The sequence below is a fragment of the Triturus cristatus genome, chromosome 2_2 (genome assembly GCF_964204655.1).
Source record: "Triturus cristatus chromosome 2_2, aTriCri1.1, whole genome shotgun sequence".
In the NCBI taxonomy this organism is placed as follows: domain Eukaryota; kingdom Metazoa; phylum Chordata; class Amphibia; order Caudata; family Salamandridae; genus Triturus; species Triturus cristatus.
The window spans coordinates 1,226,888,555-1,226,914,891 of record NC_140582.1 but is presented as its reverse complement, the minus strand read 5'-3'; the positions used below and the strand labels follow the sequence as shown (position 1 = coordinate 1,226,914,891).

Here is a 26,337-nt window from a genome sequence, read left to right as displayed (position 1 = left end):
GATAGGTTGTTTCTCCACCATCTCAAGATAGTGGATTTTTAGGAATGCTGCTGGCTGAATGAGGAAACTCCTTCTTATAAAACTAATTTTCCTGCCTATCCTCACACCAAATGTGAGCAGGATAGGGGGGTTGGCATCCCCTCACTATCTGGGGAAGCCTGGGCTGAACTTTAAAGGCGGCAACACCTTTGGAGCTTCCCGCTCTGGAAGGCCATTCAGTCCTGGAGGAGGTGTGAAGCACTTCCGCCCAGAGCAGGCCTTGTTTCTGGCCTCTGAGAGTGAGGCTCTCACCCCATGAGGTCAGAAATATGTCTGGCGGTGGCACACTAGCTATGACTAGTCAGAGACCACACCACTGTGTTATAGGTTTTCTGGGACCCTCTGGGCTGGAAGCTCCGCCTCCGGGCCGGAAGCCCCGCCTACGGGCCGGAAGCTCCGCCTCCGGTCTGGAATTTCCGGCCCGAGTGCGGACGTAAAGTTAGTAGTCGTAAATCCATTCTGTGAATACCAAAAGTAGTAAGTGCATTCTATGAATACCAAAAGTAGTAAGTTTAGGATTTTGTCTTAAGTTAATTCTGTGAATCGGGCCCAATGTGTACAGTGAAGCCATCTTGGAGCTAGGAACCTTGTAATGACAAGTATCCAGCCCATGTACTCTTTATGGCCTCTCTGTGCAATGACAATATCTAAGAATGGCTCAGATAGTGCAGGGTCATATGTGCTCATGCAGATATGTCCACACATGGGATATGGTGTACCCTGCCTTAGGGCTGTAAGGCCTGGAGTAGGGGTGACCTACCAGTATCTAAGGCATTGTGTGAGGGCATGGCACACAGGGCGGTGTGCCATGTCGACTCTTTTGTTTTCTCTGCCCCAAGGCATCCACCCTGCAGTGGCAGCTTGCGGTCTTGGTAAGGGGTCTCTGGGGTGGCACAATAGGTGCTGCAGCCCCAGTGGACCCTCTTCAGTACCCATACCCTAGGTATCAGGGGTGCCATTTACTAGGGACTTACAAGGGTGGCAGACGTTGTGCCAATTGTGGTACATTTTAGGGAAAGAACACAGGTGCTGGGAAGCTGGTTAGCAGGGACCCAATACAGCTCAGTCAAAGTTGCATCACAAAGTTGGGGGGATGCTGCAACAGACACCCAGTTTGTCACACAGGTGCATGCAGAAAATACATTATGGTCATGTTACAAAACCTTAAAACCACTGAAATTCACCCATTATGATAGGCAATGCAAACAGTACCCCCCCATGCAGTGCCCATGTCTCACACTGACACATCGTTGCTGAGGGTTGCTGAGGGTTGCTGAGACCACAGTCCGCTTCGAAAGTAACCAAAAGTCTAAAAGTTTGGACTTTGGCCAGGCCTTGCTGTCACCTAATATGTGATGTTACTCTGGGTCCAGGGCCTGCCGTTCAGCTAGGCCCTGTACTTGGATTCTGAGAGGCAAATTTACAAGCCCCTTGCACTGCCAGTGCGTCACTTTTTGTGATGCACTGGCAGCGCATTTTTCTGTCCCATGAAAGGGGCATTCCATGGCTGTTGCTGTGGGTGTTCCCACGCAACACCCATGGAAACAGACACATTTCCATATTTACAAGATATCGTAAATCTGGAAATGCGTCTGAATGCTACACCTCCCCAGGGGAGGCGTAGGCTGGCGCAAAGAGGAGAAATGTATTCATTTCTTTTCGTTGTTTTTCTCTTTTTATGCGTGCTGCATTCTGCAGCACACATCCAAAGAGGGAATCACCTCTAATGATTGTTTATGTACAGGAAAGTGTCCCTTCCTGCACATAAACAATCTTTTAAAGAAATAAAGTTTTACAAGTTCTATGAATGCTATTGCAGCACACAGAGAATTTGGAAAAAGCCATTTCTGATTGTTTATGTGCAGGAAGGGAACCGTTCCTGCACATAAACAATCATCCTTGTGACGCAGGCCTCCTTGCACTATGGTGTAAGGGTGCCTGCATCCGTGCATGGCAGCAGTTTGTGCTCCAGCACAGGGGGAAGCACAGAGATACAACATATTGTTGTAAATATGTCACATCCCTGTGCTTCCAAACGAACACAGAGAACGCAGCAAAATGACTTGCTGAACCGCACTGCTTTAGTTTATTGTAAATCTGCCCCTGAATGCCTGAGTCCCCTTTGGGTGCAGGGCGTGGCTATCTGTAAGTCCCTGTGCTCAACGCCTACCCCTAGATATCACTGGCATCTCATTTCCTACCTACTGGCATCTCATTTCCTACCTCTAAGGTCACTTCTCCCCGGTCCACCGCGAGTTTCACTCGTTTGTGTGGAGGGAGATTTGACTCACTTCAGATTGCGAGGGAGGTTGGTGTTTTAGTGGCCTCAACCCCCTCTACAAAACCAGAGGCTTCGCCAGACGCGCAACGGACACGCGCAGGTAAAGCTGATGCTTCGTGCCACGAGAGTTCAATTTGAATGGTTTTAACACTGCGCCTGTTTGCACAGTTTATATATTTTATCCCTGATTTCTGAGCATTTTAAAATACTTCACCCTCCTGCTGCACATTAATTATATCTTACTGGCATCTCATTTCCTACCTCTGAGGTCACTTCTCCCCGGTCCACCGCGAGTTTCACTCGTTTGTGTGGAGGACACTTGACTCAATTCCGGTTGCGAGGGAGGTTTTCGCATCCTCAACCCCCTCTACAAAACTGGATGCTTCGCCAGACGCGCAGCGGACACGCGCAGCGGGCTCGCCGGCAGCATACCAAAGGCAAGCCCGCCTGCGCCTGTCCGGCCCTGACGTTGCCAGGAGCCAGGGACTCTGTCCGTACCGCTCCCGACTCTGTCCTATTCCAGCAAGGAGGTATTAGACCTGAGAACAGACCTAGCGGCCCTCTGCCAGCCTGGGACTTGGCCAATCTCAGAGGGCCCTTTCTCCTGTCGGACCTGCCGGTATCAATGTACTCCCATAGAAGCGGCTCTCACTTATGGGGAACCCCGTTGCTCCCTCTATAGCAAACGTCTCCCCCTTTCTAATCACGCCATCTCCCCCATCAATGATTCAGTGAAACCCCCCGACAATTCCAAACTGGGGTGGAAAAGTGTATTATGCAATGTCAGATCCCTATCTAAACTCTCAGTCGCGGTATGGGATCTCCTTTCCTCCGTGAAGCCAGATTTTGGTTTCTTGACAGAAACTTAGCTTAAGCCTCATTCCACTCCGGCCATCACGTTAACCCTGCCTGACGGCTAAAGGATCTTAAGAATGGACAGACAGCCAAAGGTGGGGGACGGGGTGGCTATAATACATAAGGACAGCATCAAAGTTACCTCACTGGAGCAGCAATGCAATGCTAATATTGAAATCCTGATCTTTCGAATAGACCTTTTTCCGCAACTCAATTGTAAGGGGGCCCTAGTCTATCGGGCCCCGGGCCCTTTGGCCGAATTCTCACTCCAACTCTCTGAACTAATAGCCCCCATGTGATGTCGACCAATTTTTTTTCCTGTTGGGAGATTTTAATATTCACAGTGAATGTACACCGATGCATTGACGCTTGTGGCAGACCTCGCCCCTTTGGGCCTAGTTAAGCTCAACGAAGGTCCAACGCACACAGCAGGTCACACACTGGACATTATTTTTTCCAATTCTTCCAGTATCCTGTGAGAACCTCCCCAGACGCTGACATGGTCAGATCATGCAGCCATCAAATTCCTTATCCAGGGTCCCAGGGAGGTGTACGGCTCCGGCCCGGTCACTCACTGTATTCACAGACAATGGAAGAAAATTCTTCCGGAGCATTTCCAACCCTCCTTGGCACCGGGGGACAGGGAACCAGACAATATAGAGGATGCTCTAGCTAAATATAATTCTGCTGTCACCTGCGCTATTGACCAGCTTGCACTGCTGAAATCATTCCCTAACTCTTCTAAGCGTCCCAGCTTGATATTCCCCTGAGATCTTGGCTCAAAAACGGCAATGTAAGAAACAAGAAAGGCGATGGCTTAGTACTCATGTTGAGAGGGAAAAAGACAGATTTAAGGTCACTCTCTCTAGCTACCACAAAAACATAAAGGACGCACGGAAAGCCCACATTGCATCTCAGCTAGCCATGGCTGGAAATTATCCCAAAACCCTCTACCGAATCCTTCAGTCCTTCACCAATCCCAAGGCCTGTGATAATCTAGAGGCCCCCTCACAATCTCTCTGCAATGACATCGCACAACACTTTTCGCAGAAAATAGAGCTTATCTACGACAAGATTGTCTCATCAGGGAGCCAGCCTCCGGTTGCTATGACACCCGACCCGCCAGAACAGGCAAACCCCCAGCTGCTAGAGGGGTTCCCCCTCTGGCCTAGGAAAACGTAGAAGCATTACTTAGTACAGTAAAATCTGGCTCCCCCATAGACATTATACCAGCCAAAATCACAGCCTCCTTATCCTGTCAACAGTCTTCATCCATAGAGTTTCTTCTTAATCTCTCCATGAGGGAAGGTCGTTTTCCTTTGGAATGGAAGGCAGCACAGGTTATGCCTGTCTGAAAGAACTCCAAAGTTCCCCTGGCTGATCTCTCCAATCTCCGTCCCATCTTGTTACTCCCTCTCCTGAGCAAGTTACTAGAAAAGCACATCAACAAACATCTGTCTGACCATGTCGAACTTACTGGCAGCCTAGATACCTCCCAGTCAGGTTTTAGGCCCAAATACAGCACAGAATCACCCCTGATAGCAGTCACGGATAACATCAGGATGACCTTAGACAGGGGTCAATCTACGATTCTGGTGCTGTTGGACCTTTCGGCAGCGTTCGACACGGTCTCTCATCAGATTTTGCTCAGGAGACTGGAGGAGATTGGACTTCAGTGGATGACAAGCTTTCTATCCTCCCGTTCCCAGACCATCAACCTCGGCCCATACCGCTCGGCGCCTATGAAACTGACCAAGGGAGTACCTCAGGGCTCCTGCTTGAGCCCACCCTGTTTAATATCTATGTTGCTCCCCTGGCCAATCTCCTCAGGACTTATGGGTTCATTCCCATTTCATGCGCCCATGATACGCAGCTACTATTTCCTTTTAGTAAATTCACCCCTCTGTTCAGTCGGCCTTCTCCTCAGGTATGAGGGTTATTTCCAATTGGATGAGATGTAATTTTCTCCAATTTAATGTCGGGAAGACATAGATCATGCTTTTCGGAGAGGCCCCCATGCTGTGGACTCCGCAATGGTGGCCAGTGGACCTTGGTGCTCCCCCGGCCCCCAAGTCCCTTGTTAAGAACCTAGGCATCCGCCTGGACCAGGCTCTCACCTTGAGGGAGCACGCTGCTCAGACAGCTGGCTCCTGTTTTCATACGCTGGGCGTATTACGCTGAGTTTTTCCGCTGCTTCCTGACTCAACTCGGAAAACCTTGACGCAGGCACTCATATTGAGTCGTCTGGACTACTGCAATGGCCTCTTGGTCTCTGCCAATGAGTCCTCGCTCTGTAGATTGCAGGTGGTCCAGAACACCGCGGCGCCCCCCTCAAGACCGCCTCCCGCCCTCTCCTCCGTCAGCTCCATTGGCTCCTAGTACGCGAGCGGGTTAAGTTTAAAGTCAGCTGTACCATTTTAAAGCCTTATACAACCTCTGCCCCGCTTATCTTGCTGAAAATTCACGCCGTATGCTCCCTCCAGGACCCTCCTCTCAGACATCAAATCCCTTCTTGTGGTCCCCCGAGTCAGGAAAGCCAGGCAGGGTGGGAAGGCATTCTCCCACCTTGGCCCTCTCGACTGGAATCAGCTCCCTTTTCACTTGAGACAATGTCCTGACCATCTCCAATTCAGAAAGCACCTTAAGACCATTATATTCTGTTTCTGACTCGGATCCCGTTCATCAGTTTTATTTTTTTCCGCCGTCCGAAGCGCAGAGATACCCCTTCGGGGGCCCATTTAGGCGCTATATAAATAAATAAATAAACAAAATAAATAGATGTGACTGGACCTCCAGGCACTTCAGCCTCAAGAGCATCAGCTCTCGCAGTGGCTTCATTGATAGAAATGATGCATCTGTGACATTATATAGATGGCTATGAGCATGTGGGTGGGCTGTGTGTGCACTGATCACCACAACAGTTAACTTTAGTAGATTTTAGGTTTTGCATTAATGTCATAAAATCCCACCAAGTTAATTTTTAGGAGAAATGCCGTTAATCTGTTTTATAACAACCATTCTCTTACCTGTAAAGAACCATCACTTACCATTACCAACACATTTTCATAAAATGTATTAGGTTTTGTAATAATATAACTTGGTCCATAGTCATAAGCCATGTGCATCATCTCTCAGCCCTGGGAGTGGCCTTCAGACATGCCCTGCACTAGCCATAAGCCATGTGCATCATCTCTCAGCCCTGGGAGTGACCTTCAGCCATGCCCTGCACTAGTCATAAGCCATGGGCATTATCTCTCTGCCCTGGGAGTGGCCTTCAGCCATGCCCTGCACTAGTCATAATCCATGTGCATCATCTCTCAGCCCAGGGAGTGGCCTTCAGCCATGCCCTGCACTAGTCATAAGCCAAGTGCATCATCTCTCAGCCCTGGGAGTGTCCTTCAGCCATGCCCTGCCCTAGTCATGAGCCCTGAGCATCATCTCTCAGCCCTGGGAGTGGCCTTCAGCCATGCCCTGCACTAGTCATAAGCCATGTGCATTATCTCTCAGCCCTGGGAGTGGCCTTCGGCCATGCCCTGCACTAGTCATAATCCATGTGCATCATCTCTCAGCCCTGGGAGTGGCCTTCAGCCATGCCCTGCCCTAGTCATAAGACATGTGCGTCATCTCTCAGCCCTAGGAGTGGCCTTCAGACATGCCCTGCCCTAGTCATGAGCCATGAGCATCATCTCTCAGCCCTGGGAGTGGCCTTCAGACGTTCCCTGACCTAGTCATGAGCCATGTGCATCACCTCTCATCCCTGGGAGTGGCCTTCAGATATGCCATGCCCTAGTCATGAGCCATGTGCATCATCTCTCAGCCCAGGGAGTGGCCTTCAGCCATGCCCTGCACTAGTCATAAACCATGTGCATTATCTCTCAGTACTGGGAGTGGCCTTCAGCCATGCCCTGCACTAGTCATAAGCCATGTGCATCATCTCTCAGCCCTGGGAGGGACCTTCAGCCATGCTCTGCTCTAGTCATAAGCCATGTGCATCATCTCTCAGCCCTGGGAGTGGCCTTCAGACATGCCCTGCCCTAGTCATGAGCCATGTGCATCATCTCTCAGCCCTGGATGTGGCCTTCAGCCATGCCCTGCACTAGTCATAAACTATGCGCATCATCTCTCAGCCCTGGGAGTGGCCTTCAGCCATGCCCTGCCCTAGTCATAAGCCATGTGCATCATCTCTCAGCTCTGGGAGTGGCCTTCAGTCATGCCACTCATAAGCCATGTGCATCATCTCTCAGCCCTGGGAGTGGCCTTCAGCCATGCCCTGCACTAGCCATGAGCCATGTGCATCATCTCTCAGCCCTGGGAGGTACCTTCAGCCATGCCCTGCACTAAGCCTGCTCCCCCAGAACTACTGGTGCGCGTCTTTGATATGATCAATGAGATTTGGACAGAGCTCGAGGCCTGCAGCCAGAAGGCCCTTCACATTTCCTGGGACCATGTGCAGGACGCTCAATGTGCAGAGTACAGCCATTGGTCAGACCCTGTGTGGATACCTACAGGTCCAGATGTGCAAAGTGACCTCAGCAGGCAGGGCATGGCTGTGAAAACATAATCTTCGATTCCTATTGCAGTACCTTCAGTGTCCCTTGCACATGTATATGGCAACAAGCCCTGATATACCTTATGATCAACTACGGGTGTTTTCCTATTCATTTAAATGCCCTTTAGTCTCAATGTTTGTGTTACTTTTCATGACTTTAGGAGGTCCAGGAGCCATTTTATTCGAGGTAGCCCTCTTGCACATTTCCTCTCTTCCAATGTTTGTAACCAAAACCGTGATTATAAGAAATAAATTAAGACAGGAGTGTGTTCCTGTCGTACAATAGTGGGATAATTCATTATTCGATCTTAAAAAATGATCATAAAAGCACAGATTAAAACGGTACAATACAATTCACACATCGCTCATTTTCACGGATATCAGGATCATTGTGATACAAATATTTGAAAAAAAAAAACATTAGAATCATAACAATTAAACAAATACTAAAAGGAAACGCCCCTGCGAGCCGCTAAAGTCTGCCCTAATACCCCCTCCTTTGATGTTCTGCGAGGCGAGGCCATCTCAAAGGAACAACAGACTCTGTTACACACGTCCAGGCTGTTTAACATTTGAGGATAAGTCAGAGCCGCTCTACAGTCCCGGAGGGGCCATTTTCTCACTAAAGATTTAACAGATAACTGAAAGAAACGACAGAAGAACATAAAAGACACCACCGAGTGTTTCCCCCTCATCACAGGGGCGAGGGGGGAGCTCTTTACGCCGCACCTCTGCGGGTTCAAACAAACCAGGCGCCAGACCGACCCTGATCTAAATCTAAACCTCCCGACGGGTTCACTCTAGCGTGAGGCACAGAGGGGTGCGACCACGGGAGCCGAGGGTGATCATGACTGACTATGACTGACCTCCTGAAACCGCTTGATAAAACATGGTCAGGGGATCGCTGCCTCGCTGTACTTTGACTAGCTTTATTGATCAAACCGGGGATACTGAACACTTCTTTGCAGAGAGGATGTGGCCTAACGGGTAGGGTGGTCCCTCTTGGAGTTGAGGAACCGGGTTCAAGTCTCAGCAGAGACACTCAACATTCTGTAATTCTGGGCACATCACTTCATCTCCGCGTGCCTAGCAAAAATGAAAGTGTCCATCTGTAACGAAACGGGTGCTCATGTAAAGCGCTCTGACACCTTCCAATCTAATTTGCGCTATATAAAACTCATTAACAAAAAAATAAAAATTCTATAAGGTCAGTATCATTCAATGGATTTCACACATATGGCATCCAGGGTAGGGATAGTCCCTCGTCCTACCTCATGCAGTCATCGATGACGGCCCCATTAAAGCTGGCCTCCCTCTTGTTCCCAATATCGACCCAGTCAACGGGGCCAGTTTAACAATATCGAGTATGTGCGCTAGATTGAATTCAGATTGTAAAATAAAAGTGGCACACGAGGGAGGGGACTCAACAATGTTCTGCAGATTCTGTTTTCTTCCAGCTGGACTGGGGTAGTATTACAAAACCCCCAAGCCGGAGCCCCAAAAGGGGCCGTAGGGACACACTTCATCTAGTATAATTTAAGAAAAGGAGACATAGTGGACTTACCATCCCTTTTAGCCAAATAAAACAAGCATTTTCAATGCAATAGGTCTCGCATTTACGCGAGTTTAAGGTATTGGCATTGTAAATGACGATGCCTTTTATTTATGTTTGAAAAACGAAAACACAAATAAAAGGCATTGTTATTTGCAATGTGAATAACTCAAACTCGCGTAAATGCGAGACCTATTGCATTGTAAATGCTTGTTGTTCCTTTCACTGTAGCAGTGACCTGGTTTGTTTTTAAAAAAATAAGACCTTTGGCCTCACGCTGTTTGTTCATTTGCATCTCACTGATGCTGGGAACAAAGAGATTGCAATATTTACTGCCGATCTTTACTGCCGTCGGTGTTCCCACTGTTTCCTGCTTCCTGCCTTTCTGCCTCCCAGGACTACATATGGAGGCCGCTGTGCGTCCGTGCACAGCCGGCACACCACAGAAGTGCCAAAGGCAAGCCCGTCTGCTCCCGTTCTCACTTGGACTGCGCCCAGCACCAGGAAACCTGGCATATCCGCATAACACAGCTACACCACCGCCGACCCAAGAGCCCTGGATCCCAGACACCTTAACAACCACTACTGCTGAGCCTCCCAAAGAACCACCAGAGGACCGTTCTCCTGCTGACACTGCCGCATCACCTGCAGCACTGAAGCAGCCAACAACACCAGTAACACCACTAACACGACCGCTCCAGACAAACTCAAGTGCATCCTACTCAACACACGATCACTCGGAAGACACGCCACAGAGATTTGGGGACACTATCTCATCCCTCACGCCGGACATCATCTTTCTCACGCAGACCTGGCTGAACTCTGCCTCTACTCCAGACGTTGCCATCGCCATCCCCGAAGGATACGAAATAACACATTGAGACCGAGCCAACAAACACAGAGGTGGAATCGCCATCATCTACAAGGACACCATCCAATGCAATATCTCCCCAGATGACCCGACCCCGATCATGTAACATCTCATCTTTCAATTCCACACAGATGGAGAAAAAAAAACATCAGAGCACCCTTGCCTACAGATCACCAGCACCATGCTCCATGCCCCAGCTTCTGCAACGCAATCCCAAACATCATCGCTCTGATTGCCATCGACTCCGATCACTCCATCTTCTTAAGGGATCTCAACTTCCACCTCGATTACCCCAGCGAAGCCAACACAAGAGAGTATGGAGAGCATGAACAACATCGGTCTCAAACAACTGGTCGGTCACCCCACCCACATCGAAGGAAATACACTCAACCCCATCTTCTCTGCCAGCGACAGGGTTGAGTGCAGCCACACCACACAGCTCACCTGTTCCGATCACTACAGCATTCATTTTACCATCTCAAGACCCACCAACGCTGGCATTGTGCCCCCTAGATCCACACACAGTGATTGGAATAAGATACTAGAAGGCCAGTGGAACAACGCTCTCTGCTTCTGCCTCCCGCCTCCCAGACTCAACAGCCGACCCATGGCAAATAGCAAAAAATGTCCCCTGGTGGATCACAGAATGCACCAACTCAATCGCCCCCACAAAGACAGCCAACACCAAAAGACCAACCAAAAGAGCCAGCAGGTTCATAGAGGAACTGAAAGCCACCAAGGGCATCAGCAGTCAACTTAAAAGGAAGTGGCACATCAGCAAAACAACAAACAGTCCCACCACCTTCTGAAAGAAACCAAGAAGAACGCCCCAGCAGACCGAATTGAAGCCAGTGCAAACCGCAGCAAGGAACTTTTCACCATTCTGAAGGAATTCTCCAATTCCAAGGAGAACAACATCACACGCTCCCAAAAACTATGCAACACCCTTGTGGACATCTTCCACAACAAGATCTAGGTCATTTACGAAAACTTTAAACCCCAACCTTCATCCGCCGATAGTATCAATCATCTTACACACACGGACACAAACTCCGAACACCTTCCCACCCAATGGGACCTCCTCACCACACAAGAAACCACCTCCATCATGAACTCTGTGCATTCGGGCGAATACACAGACCCCTGCCCCCAACACATCTGGAACCTTGGAAGCAGGAAAATCGGTGACAAACTCAGAAAAGTTCTAAACGCCTCCAATTCATCGGCCTCGTTCCACAAGGACTGGAAACATGAAGAGGTCAGGCCCCTCCTGAAAAAAACCATCTGCCAACCAAGCCAAACCAAAATCCTTCTGGTATTTTTCTCTGTTCCCTTTTCCTGCAAAACTCCTCAAGAAAGCAGAGGCTCTATCCTGGACGCCATTATAGCTCAGAAAGATACAGTTACTGTCGACCACATCCTCCCTGTCGACTGGTCAGATCACCACATTATTCTATTTCACATCAACCATCCATCCCACTGCCCTCCCCGTCCACAGGACACCCTTCATTGGACAAGAAATCTAAGACAGATTCCCCTTGCTGACCTGGAAGAAAGGGTAAGAACCTTACTCCCCCTAACTCGAACAACCTATCGGCAACTGAGCTCACCACTCACTACAACACAACAATGACAACCAAACCAGACCAAATAGCCCCCCCTGAAGCAAAAAAGAGCCAGGAACAACCCATCGAGAACCTGGTTCAATACAGGCCTAAACTCTGAAAGAAGATATCTCAGAGCAGCGGAAAGACTCTGGAGAAACTACCCCTCCTCAACCCACCTTGACCAGCTCACATCAGAACGCAGGAAATACAATAAGCATCATATCAAAAATAAAAAATCCACCTTCTCCCATAGTGCACTAGACAACGCAAAAAACTGTCCAAAAGAACAATTCAATCTCATCAAACAACAAACAGCCAAACCTCCCACATCAACCATATAGGCTTCCAAAGAACTATGTGACACCTTTGCTAATTTCTTTCACGATAAAATCACCAAGATCGAACGCTCCCTTGATGAACACCTCCTGGCAACTAACAACAACCTGCCTCCCAGCACTGAAGGAAATAACCCCCCTCAGCACCCTCCGTGCAGCTGGAAGATATTCAACCACATCTCTGAAGCAGACATCACGGAAATGATTATCAGGTCCAAACCCTCCTCACACACAGCGGATCCGATTCCCGTCCAACTGGCCAAAAAACTCAACCTCACCCTAGCTCCCCTCTGGACCCAGATCATAAATAGCTCCCTGAGTACGGGAATCATGCCAGACTGTCTAAAGATGGGCCAAGTCACACCATTATTAAAAAAAATGGGCACGGACCCAAACAACCCCAACAACTTCAGGCCGGTCTCCAATCTCCCTCTCCTATCAAAAATCCTGGAAAGGTGTGTTCTCCTTCAACTTAACCATCACATTGACAGCAACAATCTTCTGCATACTCACCAATCAGGCTTCAGAAAAGGCTGCAGCACAGAGACAGCGATCCTGAACATCGTTGATGATGTCTACAAATCACTCAATGCAGCCGTGGCTGCCTACTCATACTCCTCGACCTATCGGCAGCCTTTGACACGGTTGACCACAATCTGCTCATAAATGCACTCTGAGAAAGAATCGGTGCAGACGAGGTGGTCCTACAATGGTTTACCTCCTTCCTTCAGAACCGCTCACAAAGAATAAAAATTAACAACTTCACGTCTGACCTTCTCTCCATAACCAGGGGAGTCCCACAAGGATCGGTTCTCTCCCCATCACTGTTTAACATCTACATGGAACCCCTCACCTCCATACTCAAAAAGGCCAACATCCCCTTCAACCTCTATGCCGAATGTACCCAGATCTACCTTGAAACATCGTCACTAGGAGACATACAGAAACTAACCAACACCCTACAAGAAGTCCAACACTGGCTATCCCACAACCACCTTAAACTCAACGAAAACAAAACGGAAATCCTTTTCATTTCCAACAAGGAGCGGACCCCCCTAGCCACAGAATGGCTCAAATCCATTGACGCTCTTAATTGCAAGCTCACCCTGGCAGACTCTGTAAAATCCCCTGGGTATCACCCTGGACACAAGCTTAAACATGGACAAACATATCAAGAACTCAGCAAAGAGCTCATTCCTGAACCTAAAATTACTCAACAAAATAAAACCCTTCATCCCCCCCCCCAACGACCTTAAACTGGCCACTTAATCCCTGGTGCTGTCCAGATTGGACTACGGGAACGCTACTCTCATGGGCACGCCAAATTCTCACCTAGCTCCCCTCCGAGTAACCATAAATACAGCTGCCAGGATGATCACAGGAGCAAAGAAATATGGCCACATCTCTCCCTCGATAAGAGAACTAAATGGCTACCAATCGAAATGCGTGCCAACTTCAGAACTGCCTGTCTCACACACAAAGCTCTGCACACCGTAAAACCGGCCAACCTGGCCTCCAAACTCAAAAAGGCAGGATAAACGAGGAACCTCAGGAGCACCAATACCCTTCCTCTCATTCAACCTAAAGCCCGCAAACAAAAAACCCTGTCTCGCTCCTTCTCGGGAAATGCACCCAAAATCCGGAACTCCATACCAGTTCACATCAGGATGAACCCCTCCTTCATAAAGATAGCTCAAAGATCTCTTCCTCAACAGAGCACACCAGAAGTGAGAGATGACGCACAATGTGACTGAGCCCCTTCAACAAAGGAATCTGCTAAGCGCAGAATCTAGACTCCTCAACAAGAAGACTTTCGCCTGTTCCCCTCCCCTTTTAACCTCGTTCCCAAGACCACCGGAACAAGATTCGTCACAAGACAATGTTGTCTATCGTAACACTGTATACATATTTGCTTCATGATATTGGTTGTAAAGCGCTCTGATACCTCCGGGTCTAGCTGGCGCCATATAAAACTCTTAAATAAATAAATAATAAACAACCAGCAGCTCACCCACCACCTGGGGCCCCACAACCTCCTGGACCCCTCCCAATCTGGTTTCTGAGCAAGCCACAGCACTGAGACAGCCCTGGTCACAGCCACTGACATCGGAGCCCTCCTTGACCACAACAAAACAACAGTCCTCATCCTCCCTGTACCTATCATCAGCACTTGACATCGTCTCTCACCAAACTCTGAAGAACAGACTCCACCACATCAGAATCCATGGACACGCCCTCAAATGGATCGCAGCATTCCTCTCTGGAACAATTCAGAGGGTCTGCCTCCCACCTTTCACATCAGAGCCCAAGAACATCATCTGCGGAGTGCCCCAAGGATTGTCCCTCAGCCCCAGCCTCTTCAACACCTACATTACCCCCTGGCACACACTTTCAGATCACACGGCCTCAACATCATCTCCTACGCTGATGACTCCCAGCTCATCATCTCGCTCACCGAAGAGTCCTCCTCCACCAGAGCCAACTTCCACACTTGCATGCTGAACGTCACCAAATGAATGAAAGACAACTGTTTCAAACTAAACACGGAAAAGATAGTAGGCCTCATCTTTGGGAACAACACCTTGCCCTGAAACAAAGCTTGGTGGCCAGAAGAACTCGACCCGACAGACCACGCCTGCAACCTCGGCATCATCCTAGACAGCAAGCTGTCGACACAAAAACAGGTCAATGCAGTCTCATACGCCTGCTTCCACACCCTTCGAATTCTCCGCAAGAAATTCAGGTGGTTCCCAGTCAACACCAGAAGGACTGTCACAAAGGCCCTTGTCACTAGTACACTGGGCCACGGAAACACACCTCCTGAAGAGACTCCAGACAATACAGAACACAGTGGTAAGAATCATCCTCGACCTCATCAAAAGAAAACACATCACACCTCCCCTCAGGAAACTTCACTGGCTCCTGATACAGAAGAGATGCCAGTTCAAGATGCTCAAGAAAGCCCTACACAACGAAGGACCAACATACCTCAACAAACACCTGACCTTCCACTAACTGACCAGACATCTCCGCTCTGCTTTCCTATTCCTCCTCGCAGACACCCCCTGGATCTCTCCAGCTAAAAGCATTCACATCTGGTGGCCAGGACATGGAACAACCTTCCCTTGCACCTCAGAAATGCCCCATCACTCCAGTAATTCAGGGAAGAACTCAAGACCTGGATGTTCGATTGAAGACCACCACACAGCAGCCAACTTCTCTAGTGCCTCGGGACCCTCACAGGAGATTTGCAGTGCTTTATTAATTCTTAATTCATTGATTGATCTTCAACCAATCATAGCAACAGAGTGTGGGAGCAAGACTTTGTTTTTGGCCATGTCCTGCATCCAGCCACTGTGTCCACAGAAAAGACTGTGGCTATCCTTTGTTTATGATTTATCACTATCAGCTACATCTGTACTTAACGTTTGCTCCACATCTGCCGTGTGCTGAATTGAGTATAGAAAAGTATTTCTAAAGTGTTGGTGTAAAAGCCAGACCTCCTCAAAGTACTCAGAAGAAGGGACCGGCGGCAAGGCCTAAGCACTAATGTAAACTTTGGTGAAATGTGTATCTTGTTTTCTGTGTTTGTAAATCGTAAATGCAGCAGCCAACCCTTCTGTGTCCTTGTGCCAACTCGAGACATTTGTCTGTGAATCCTCTGTGCACTACATGATTGTCTCTGTACACTAGAGAAATTCTCACCACTGGCAAGAGTTCCCAAAAGGACAACATAGGCGTAGGTCAATGATTGTGAAAATACAGGCAGTGCCTAGAGGCCTCTGTTCTTGGAGATACTGCAGTCTGTGGTGAACCAGCACATATCGGTGCTTTGGACCAGGTCAGCATAGATTCATTCAATTATCAGGGAACACTCGAACCCCAGTCCACAGGACAACCCATACCAAGGAATGTGAAAAGACAGGTGGGCATAACCGTGACGTCTGGTCACCTTACCTGGGCCAGTAGGGTGGTGTTCTCCAGGGAGGACTGCATCAGGGTGTTTATGGCTTGAATAAACTGCTTGAGAGATTCCTCAAATTCCACCTGTTCTTTTCCTTCATAAAGTCTGAGAAAATAAAGAAACAATTACTTAAAATCATAGCCTTTCACTTGATTAATCTCTCTCTCTCTCTCTCTCGCTCTCTGTCTCTCTCTCTCTCTCTCTCTCTCTTCTCCCTGCCCAACCCTCTGACCCTGTTTGGTCTACGCTTGACTCTTCATCCTATTCTTCTCACATTTATTTTAAGTGTTCTCCTCTTTGAGGTTTACATCCCTCCCCCACCACCTTCTGTTGAGATTAAAACACACCAGCTCAGACTCCAGTCCTCTGGACACACCTTCCAATAGACCTCAGTGACACCTACCACAGAATACTCTTGGGGGTATATTCACAAGAACGTGTGCTAAACATCACCAAAAAATGCTAACGCAACTTTACACATCGCAGCCTATCGTGGGAAAATAACCCTGTGTCAACGTGGAATTCACAACAAGGTGGTACCACGCGATAGTCTGCCAAAACTGCAGACAATGTCCGCGATACAACCACCTCGATAGAGATAAAAACACAAACCACAACACCAAAAAACCTGCGATGGGCCAAAGCGCGATGAGGAAATCAGCGACAAGCAGCGCCAGGCCTGCAACACACACCTGACCGGCGGGAAAAATCACCAAAAAAGTAGAAAAAACACCCAAACACAAACTGACCAACACCCAAGCACCATGGAGGCAGCCGGAGCAAGCACAGAGGACGAGCGCAACCCCACAAGCACCCCGGACGACCAGCCCGGGACCTCGGGGACAGGGAAGGGCAGGGAAAAGAAGAAGAGGAAGACGAAGTTCAGTCCACAGGCGAACAGGATCATAGTCACAGAGGTGATGGAACACCATCAACAACTGTTCGTCACCTCCAACGTGTCATTGGGCACCAAAACAGGAATATGGCGGGGCAATGTTGACAAGGTGAATGCGGTCGGAGAGCACAAGAGGACAATGGACGAGGTCAAGAGGCGATGGAATGACATCAAGAGGAAAACCAAGGAGAAACTCGCAGCCGACCAGAAGGCAGCAATGCAGACTGGAGGTGGGGGCCCAGCACCACAGCTCGAGCTGGATGACATGGAGGAGCTGGTGTCGACAGTCATCAGTGTGGATACTGTGGCCGGAGTCGGGGACCAGACACTGCTCGACAAGACACAACACAACCGCAACAGGGTGAGTGACCACCAGGTACAGGGGGGATGGGTGGAGATGGCTACGATGGCACACATGCACAATCAAGCAGAGCACAGTGCACACCCTCAATGACTCTGGGTCATCGCCCAGATCTATAGACTGCCACAAAGTACAATGCCATGCTGTCTGAATGTCAACATGTACCATGCGGCTACATACATGTGGACACATTGCAATTCACCATCTCCCCTTCACATTGCAGGGCCAGCGTCAACACCCCCTGCAGAGCAGTCCCAGCCACTCTTCACTGATGACGAGGAGGACAACCCCAGCATCGACACTCAAGCCCTCCTAGACATTATTGACATCATCTGTGACTCACCTCCAGGATCAGGGCTGACCAGCTGCATCGAGGAGACCCCACCCACCACCCAAACCACCCAGCAGGAGGCACCCAAGGCCCTGCCAGTCTCCTAAGACCCCCAGGAACAACACATGGCCTTCCAACGCCGTGTCCTGGAGGCCCAGAGGGAGACAGTTGAGCAGGTACGATGGGGTTCGACCTCATGGCTACCAAACTGGATGCCATCCATGGGTGTCAAGACCCACTCCATGGCCTCCAATGAGCCCTGACTGACATCGCTGGAGTCCTGACGTGGAGAGAAGAATACCTGTCTGCTCAGAGGGGCTCAGAGGGGCTCCAGCGACAGCAGCCATGAGCTGGCATACATGCGGAGGCTCATGGAGGACATGGTGTCAATGGAGGCAGAAAGGATGGCAGCCACCACTGTACATCAGCAAAATGTACCTGGGATCTACCATGACCTGCAGAGCATCATCATAGCATTGCTGCCACAAGGCGTGGCGCTGATGAATGCTGCTGACCCCACGCCATCCACATCTCCGCCCTCTGGTGTGTCAGTGCCCCACAGTGCGGCAGGCATATCCACTCCGGCACCTGATGTGTCACTGCCACACAGTGCAGCTGACAACCCTCCTCCGGCCCCTGATGTGTCAGTGGCACACAGTGCCCCAGCTGGTACTGCAACACCCACAGGTGGGGCAGAGCACATATCCCGGGACGAGGACGTGGATGGGTTTGTGATCAGGAGGCACTAGCTTTCATTTCCGCCACCTGGCCTGTTCCTGCTTGGTGCCGCACATGGCTCCATGACCTTCAGCTAACCCCTGATACACTCCGATGCACTCACCTTGGACAGCGACATGGGCTGCCATATCCTGTTTGATGACCAATGACACGGCGACCAGACTGCGGACTGTACCCTACTTCTTCCGCAGTACTTGTCACCCCCGGATGGACTCTGGCTGGCCCTCCACGGGCCCATATTGTGTAGTGTGCTCGGCATTGCCCTGTACCGCTCCAGCTGCAGGACTGCACTGGATGTGCAATAAACATCCAGTAATGCACTGCTGTGTTATGTCGTTCATCATTCATGTACGAATGTGTGGGTGAATGTAGGGACAGTGATTTCCCTTGCATCAATGATGCTCATCCTGTGGGATGCCATTCAGAGGGTGCTACATTGCATATTGTGTACCGGGTCCCGTGAACACTACAACAGGGACACACGCATCAGTCACTTCCATGTCCGGACATGGACTGAACCACGCCCAGATCCCATGAGTCATTGTTGCATGCCCTGCGCTGGTCCGGCGTATGGCAGGCCAGACCACTCCTCTTACGCTCCGAGGGGGGGTCCTCATTGCTACCCATCACAGGTGTTCTCGCTGGTGCTGTGCAGGTCACTGGTCTAGTTGTCAGCATGCCACAGCCACTCCCTGAGGGCAGGCTTGCACGCACACCACACCCAACCGGCACAGGCGTCACAGGCCTTGTGACTCCGCCAACATAAGGGACCGATGACGTCACATTCCCCTCTGCCGATGGTGACTGGATGACGGACGCTCCACGGTTTTCAATCATAAAGGGCCCATGAGTTGTTGCGCACAGGGTTAGTGGCACCCGAGGCCTTGCGGCCATCACAGGCCTGCCACCACGTGGCGCTGACTGGGGTTGCACAGGGTTAGTGGCACCTGAGGCCTTGCGACCATCATGGGCCTGCCACCACGTGGCGCTGACTGGGGTTGCACAGGGTTAGTGGCACCGCTGACTGGGGTTGCACAGGGTTAGTGGCACCCGAGGCCTGGCGGCCGTCACAGGCCTGCCACCACATGGCGCTGACTGGGGTTGTACAGGGTTAGTGGCACCCAAGACCTTGCGGCCATCACGGGCCTGCCATCACATGGCGCTGACTGGGGTTGCACAGGGTTAGTGGCACCTGGAGCATTGCGGGCGGCACAGGCACCCCGCCCCGGGACGAAGACTTTGAGCTGCTGAGTGGGTGTGCAGCCTGCGATGATGCCCCGTCCCGGCGATCCGGACAGCTCAGGTTTTGTGTGCCCTGCTGGACCGCAGTGTAGGCCAGAGCCAGCCGGCAGCGCGGGCCTACCGCCATGTGGCGTCGCTTCCGGGATCACAGAGTTGGTGGCACCTATTGGGCTGAGCGGGTGTGCAGCCTGCGATGAGGCCGAGTGTACTGGTATGTCCTCTGCCATGGAGTAATCAAGACCCAGCACCAAACGTGGGACCTGGTGCCCTGCGGAGCGGGTCAGCATGGTGTGGAGTGTGCCATGTCCACGGGCCCCGGGCTCGTGGCTTGCAGTGGCACGTGGTGGGACCTCCTGTCTGCACGCCGGTGGCGGAAGGTGAGCCGTGCGGCCTGGGTGTGCATGGACGGGCATGGTCCAATGGGCGGCGGAAGGGGCTGGGGTGCCTCTGTCTGGGTGGCAGCAGGTGAGCAGTGTGGCCTGGGTGCACAGGGGCGGCGCTCTCTCTCTCTCTCTCTCTCTCCCTTTCTTCTTCTCTCTCTCTCTCCTCCTCTCTTCTTCTCTCTCTCCCCCTCTCTTCTTCTCTCTCTCTCCCCACTCTTCTTCTTCTCTCTCTCTCTCCCCCTCGCTTCTTCTTTCTCTCTTTCTCCCCCTCTCTTCTTCTCTCTCTCTCTCTCTCGCCCTCTCTTCCTCTCTCTCCCCTTCGCTCTATCTCTGTCCTTTGATGTGCACAGGACACACCTTCTCATCATTGTGAGACCGGCCTCGTGGCGTGGGCCCTCCCGACCAGCAAGCAACCCTGCAACCGCACCTGATCCCCGATGTCACAGACTTCCGGCCACCATGACCCCACAAACCCGATGGACGGTGGGGCACCAGCCGAACCCACGACACTACCGCGCATGCCCGGCCGAGGGAGCGGGAAACCCCCAAGCAAGACCAGGAGACGCCGTCTCGGTCACACCTCTGATCTCCTCCCCAGGGAGGGTTTCGATCGGCCACCAGGCCCCCGGTGAGCGGGCGCCTCACCTGCTGGGTGTCTGGAGTCCCTCCCAGACCCACCTGAACAGATCAAAGGGCCGAGCGACAGGAAATCCCGACACACCGCCCCCAGGCACCAAGACCCCTCTCAGCGAGGACTCCGGACTTCAAAGAGGAGGGGGAGTATAACAAGGGGTGCTGAAGCGACGGGAGGCAGAGAAGACCTGGACCTACGAGAGCCCTGCTGACCTGGTCGCGGCTCGATTGATCCCTGAACCGAAGAACGCTACCCGAACTCTGAACCATCTGAGCCCTGCTGACGCTGTTGCGGCTCCCCGAACTCCGAACCATCTGAGCCCTGCTGATGCTGTTGCAGCTCCCCGAACTCTGAACCATCTGAGCCCTGCTGATGCTGTCGCGGCTCCCCGAACTCTGAACCATCTGAGCCCTGCTGACGCTGTCGCGGCTCGCCGACTCCGAAACCACCTGTGCCTGCTGAGTGACTCGCGGCACCCCCCTCCAGGAGAATCGGCAGAGAATGCCGAGAGAAACAACATCCCCCAGCTCGAGGATTGGGAGCTGTGCGAAAGATACTCCGCAGAGACACTGAATTCAAAGACTGTCCCGCTACCCCAATACCCCCATCACGAGACCGCCGCCGCTTGTGGCATTGAGTTAATACCTGCATCTCGGATCATAAAGATCCCCTGAAACTATCGATAAAGTATACTGTCTTACGAAGAACTACTGTGTGGTGTCCCTCTGTCAGATAGTGCAAGCTCAGCGTGTGCGATCCTAGGAACGAGACCCTTCCAGGGAGGGCCTCCCCGCCCTTGCTCGGCCTAACTCTGGGAGAGGTGGGTCAAAGGGTGGTCAGGAACGTATTCCGAAGCCCCCCCGGAGAACGCCTTTCCAACAATCATGATTTTTGTCTTGCAGGCTGTGACCTACGGATTGGCCCAAGGGGAGCCACAATTTGTCTTCATTTCATTTCAGTGTTCATTTCAATAAAATTTGATTTGTTGCTTTGGAAATGAATGTGTGATGCTCATTTTTGTGGCAACACATGCATGTCACCAGTTGTGATTCTGCGAAATCATGGGGATAATTTTGTACGTGATTGGGTGTAGCTGATGTGGCATGTCTTTGGTCGGGGGGTTGCAGGGGAGGAGGGGCCCTGGGGATGGTTGCGGCGGGTGTTTTGTTTCCCTTTCAGCCCTCTGGGCTGCATGTTCAATTGCCCGGGTGCATCTGTTGTTCTTCAGGTGTGGCTCTGGGCTGGTCTCCCTTTTGTGGTCCAGGCTGTGGTCCGACTTAGTACCAGGTCGGAGCAGATGTTATTTTCCTGATGCTAGTGCTAACAAGCCTTATCGCCTGTATCGTGTTCTTATCGCAGCTCTGGCTATTCGTTGTGAATGTTGTGGAGTGGTGTCATCGCGGCTTTTGGCACGGGAACGCCTACTCTGCATCTCATTAGCGATAGTTGCGGGGGTCATCCGCGGCGATGTTTTTTGCGGCTACTATCACGGGTAAACTGGTCCTGTGGGCTGTTAACACCAGCTTGTGATGGGGCGATAGGTTTATCGCAAATTTGGCTGCGATAAACTGTTAACTCACCGACAGCTCCTTGTGAATATCCCTCTCGGTTTTGTCCGTTCATCTTCAAGAGACCATTAACACATCCCTCCACTATGACCATCACTAGTTCTCAGCGGCAGAATGGACCTTCAAGTCCTGAATGATGGTACTGAGCCCACACAGTCTACACTTTACAGTCCACCAACACAAGCTCAAGAACAAACCCAAGGCATTACCACACAACGCCACACTTCCTAGTGAAAGCATCTATATAGCACCGCAAGAAGTTAAGGGGCTCAAGTAACAGTGTGGATGGAGCAGATGGACATTACAAAATAAAAAAGGTGACCACCCTTTCTTATAGCAGCAGAACTCATTTGCATACTTGATTTCAATAGGGAGCTTGTGCCATAGGGTTGTCCTCTCCACTTGGACTGTCTCATTATAGCACAGCTCTCTCAGGAGGTCTTTAGGGGCATATCAACAACAACCGGCGATAATTATCGCTAAGCACACTTAGCGCTAGGATAATTATCGCCGGCTAGCGTTGATTTTTATCGCTGAGATAGCGTGCTATTAGCAACGCTTATCTCAATAGCGATAAAAATCCTCACGCTAAGTGGCTAACGTGAGATTATCGCTGGAAACCCAGCGATAATCTCACGTTAGCTTGTTGATAGGGACAGACAAACTTAGCCATGATATCTTCCTTCCATAGGATATCATGGCTAAGCCAGAAAAATACCAGACGTAAAAAAGCAGCGTTAACCGCGGTTAGCGCTGCTTTTTTTGTCTCTAACAGGGTTAGCGATATTCTTGATAATAGGAGAAATGTCGCTTAGCAACATTTCTCCTATTATTATACTCTGGAACGCCTCCTTTGCATCTCATTAGAGATGCAAGGGGAAGCGTAGAGTAAAAGGGTGCTAACATGCAAATTTGCGTGTTAGCACCCTGTTGTTGATGAGGTGCTAGTTTTATCTCTGCTTTTTTGGCTTTTAAAGCCAAAAAAGCAGAGATAAAGCCCTTGTTGATATGCTCCCATGTGAGGGACCTCACCATCTCTCAAGGGAACACTCACTAAACCTACGACTGACATCAGCGGTCACCTAGGCAACCGGATTCTGTATTCTTTCCTGGAGGCCCAGGATCATGTTGGTGGTCATCAGTAGACAACACATTGCAGTACTCCAGGTGGGCTGATACAGTGGCCAACACCCACAGGCATACTGAACACCGTCACACTGCACATCTATGCCATGGCTATCACCCTTCCAAAACACCTAACAACAGGTAGTAAATATTTGTGCATCTTTTCCACCCCAAAATGTTCCCCTAACTGAGCTCCTCCGGTTGCATCAACAGGAACCTTATCCAGAGGTCCCCATTCCATGAAGGAATTCAATAGCTCATCCAGTTCGGGTTTTCTCTTCTGGTGCCTGTAGTTTATAATCAGATAAAGAGAGCTAAAAGTACCAGAATGCAAACAAAACAAATGCTTTGAAGATGTTGCTGGGCAGTGAGGACTAAACAGAAAAATTTAAATATAAATATAAACTGAAAAGATGGAGAGTTAGTCAAGCCTGCATATTGACTCCTATGAAATCAGAGCTTAATTTGATCCGGTGGGTTCCGGTTCTCTGCACCAGCCCTTAATGGGCAACACCGCCACTTATGAAAGACTGCCACATGGTGGAACTGTTTATCTAAATTAGAGATGAACACAACAACGGTTGTTTATTAAATCAATATATATTAAAAGTGTCTAACCCTTGCCCACCAAGCCATTCTTATAGCTTTGGGGGCTTCGAATACTCTGAATTGTTGCACTTGTAGAGTGTGATGTTTAGTCGTTTTAGCGATGCGGGCAGGGGCAATAGGTGAAGTGGCCTCCTGACGAGGGCCCTGGCACTTATGTTTTGGTACAAATTAAGCACTGTATGAAACGTACATATTTACCGGTGCTTGGCAGACTTGAAGTTCTCCATGGTGGTCTAGTCATTTCATTGCCACATTTGCATCACCCAAGTGGTGTCACTCCGTTACTGGCATACCTGCCAGTGCACGAACACCCCTGCCAGGCCCAGAGCGCACACATACAGGTAGAGAAACCTCTTCAGCCCCAGCTACCGCTCATCTGCCTGTACACGAACACCCCTCCAGTGCGCGCGCACACACGTAGAGATGCCTGCCTCTACAGCCATAGCTACCGCTCATCTTCCAGTATATGAACACCCCTCCAGGGTCCAGGGCGCGTGCACAGACAACACACACACACGAGACACGTAGAGATGCCTGCCTCCTCAGCCCTAGCTACTGCTCATCTGCCTGTACACGAACACCCCTCCAGTGCGCGCGCACACACGTAGAGATGCCTGCCTCTACAGCCCTAGCTACCGCTCATCTTCCAGTATATGAACACCCCTCCAGGGTCCAGGGCGCGTGCACACACAACACACACACACGAGACACGTAGAGATGCCTGCCTCCTCAGCCCTAGCTACCGCTCATCTGCCTGTACACGAACACCCGTACAGGGCACACACTCACACACGCGCACAGGTAGAGATGCCTGCCTCTACAGCCCTAGCTACCGCTCATCTTCCAGTACATGAACACCCCTCCAGGGTCCAGGGCGCGTGCACACACACACACACGCACACACGTAGAGATGCCTGCCTCCTCAGCCCTAGCTACCGCTCATCTGCCTGTACACGAACACCCGTACAGGGCACACACTCACACACGCGCACAGGTAGAGATGCCTGCCTCTACAGCCCTAGCTACCGCTCATCTTCCAGTACATGAACACCCCTCCAGGGTCCAGGGCGCGTGCACACACACACACACGCACACACGTAGAGATGCCTGCCTCCTCAGCCCTAGCTACTGCTCATCTGCCTGTACACGGGACATACCTCCAGTGCGCACACACACCCACACGTAGAGTTGCCTGCCTCTTCAGCCCTAGCTACCCCTCTTCTGCTTGTACACGAACACCCCTTCAGGGCGCACACACACACACACACGCACACACACACACACACACCCAGGTAGAGATGCCTCTTCAGCCCTAGCTACCACTCTTCTGCCTGTACACGAACACCCCTCCAGGGCGCACACACACACACTCACACACACACACACACACACACAGGTAGAGATGCCTCTTCAGCCCTAGCTACCACTCTTCTGCCTGTACACGAACACCCCTCCAGGGCGCACACACACACACTCACACACACACACACACACACACACACAGGTAGAGATGCCTCTTCAGCCCTAGCTACCACTCTTCTGCCTGTACACGAACACCCCTCCAGGGCGCGCGCGCGCGCACACACACAGACACCCCCCTTCAGCCCCAGCTACGGCTCATCTGCCAGCACTCTGGTGTTCTCTCTATGCACCCAGAATTTGAAAGAACCTACTAGATTACGGTGAGTCTTGCAGCACCCACTCCGCCCCGGCCCTGTCCCTGGGCAGTACCAGGTCGACGGGGCCCTGTGGCGAGGATGGCCACGGGCGGAGGGGGCGCAAGACAGGGGCATGGGTAGTTTAATAGTCGGGCGTGGGCAGAAGAGCATTCGCGGGTTTTAATTATACCTCTTTTCCGTGGCATGCCCGGAAGGGACCTTCATGTTCGCCTCGGAAATAATTCGCGGTCTACACCAGCCCCGGCCCATGCGGCTGGCGGTAAAGAAGTAGGGGTTATCTGGGTGCTTCGCGGGACACGCTGTCCTGCACCGCTGGTATCGACGTCGTCCGGTTTCAGCTTAAGTAGACTGCCATGAGTGCGGTCCAGGTGGGGCCATTGTCGGTTTTAATCAGCCTCCTCCTATTTGTCCGCATATGGGGTGCTGTGGTCCTATTTGTCCCCATGTGGGGTGCTGTGGTACGACCTCCTGATGTTGCGGCACCCAGGGTGGGAGCGCAACGGCACGGGAAGCTTTCCATGGCTAGCATGTTGGCTCAGTCTGGTGTGTTGGGCTTAGGGGGCGGTGTGATTGCAGTGCGTTCGTGCTGCCTTCCGCCCGTCGATCCGCTTTTGATTCCTCGGACTTCTGCCGAGTTACGCGGCTTTAGCCCACCACCGGGTTGTGAGTGAGGTGCGGGGGGCGTTACGTTCCATCGTCACGAAAGACACATAGGATGC

At 51.1% G+C, this 26,337-nt stretch overlaps 1 protein-coding gene across 1 annotated transcript in view; it reads right to left on the bottom strand.

Moving 5' to 3' along the window:
* Positions 1 to 26,337, bottom strand: part of LOC146863455 (dedicator of cytokinesis protein 2-like) — a 2,657,619-nt gene that overhangs the window by 1,848,848 nt on the left and 782,434 nt on the right. The window contains exon 23 of the mRNA XM_085642885.1: positions 16,047 to 16,158. Within this exon, the coding sequence (XP_085499011.1) occupies positions 16,047 to 16,158 (112 nt within the window). The remainder of the gene's footprint in view (positions 1 to 16,046; positions 16,159 to 26,337) is intronic.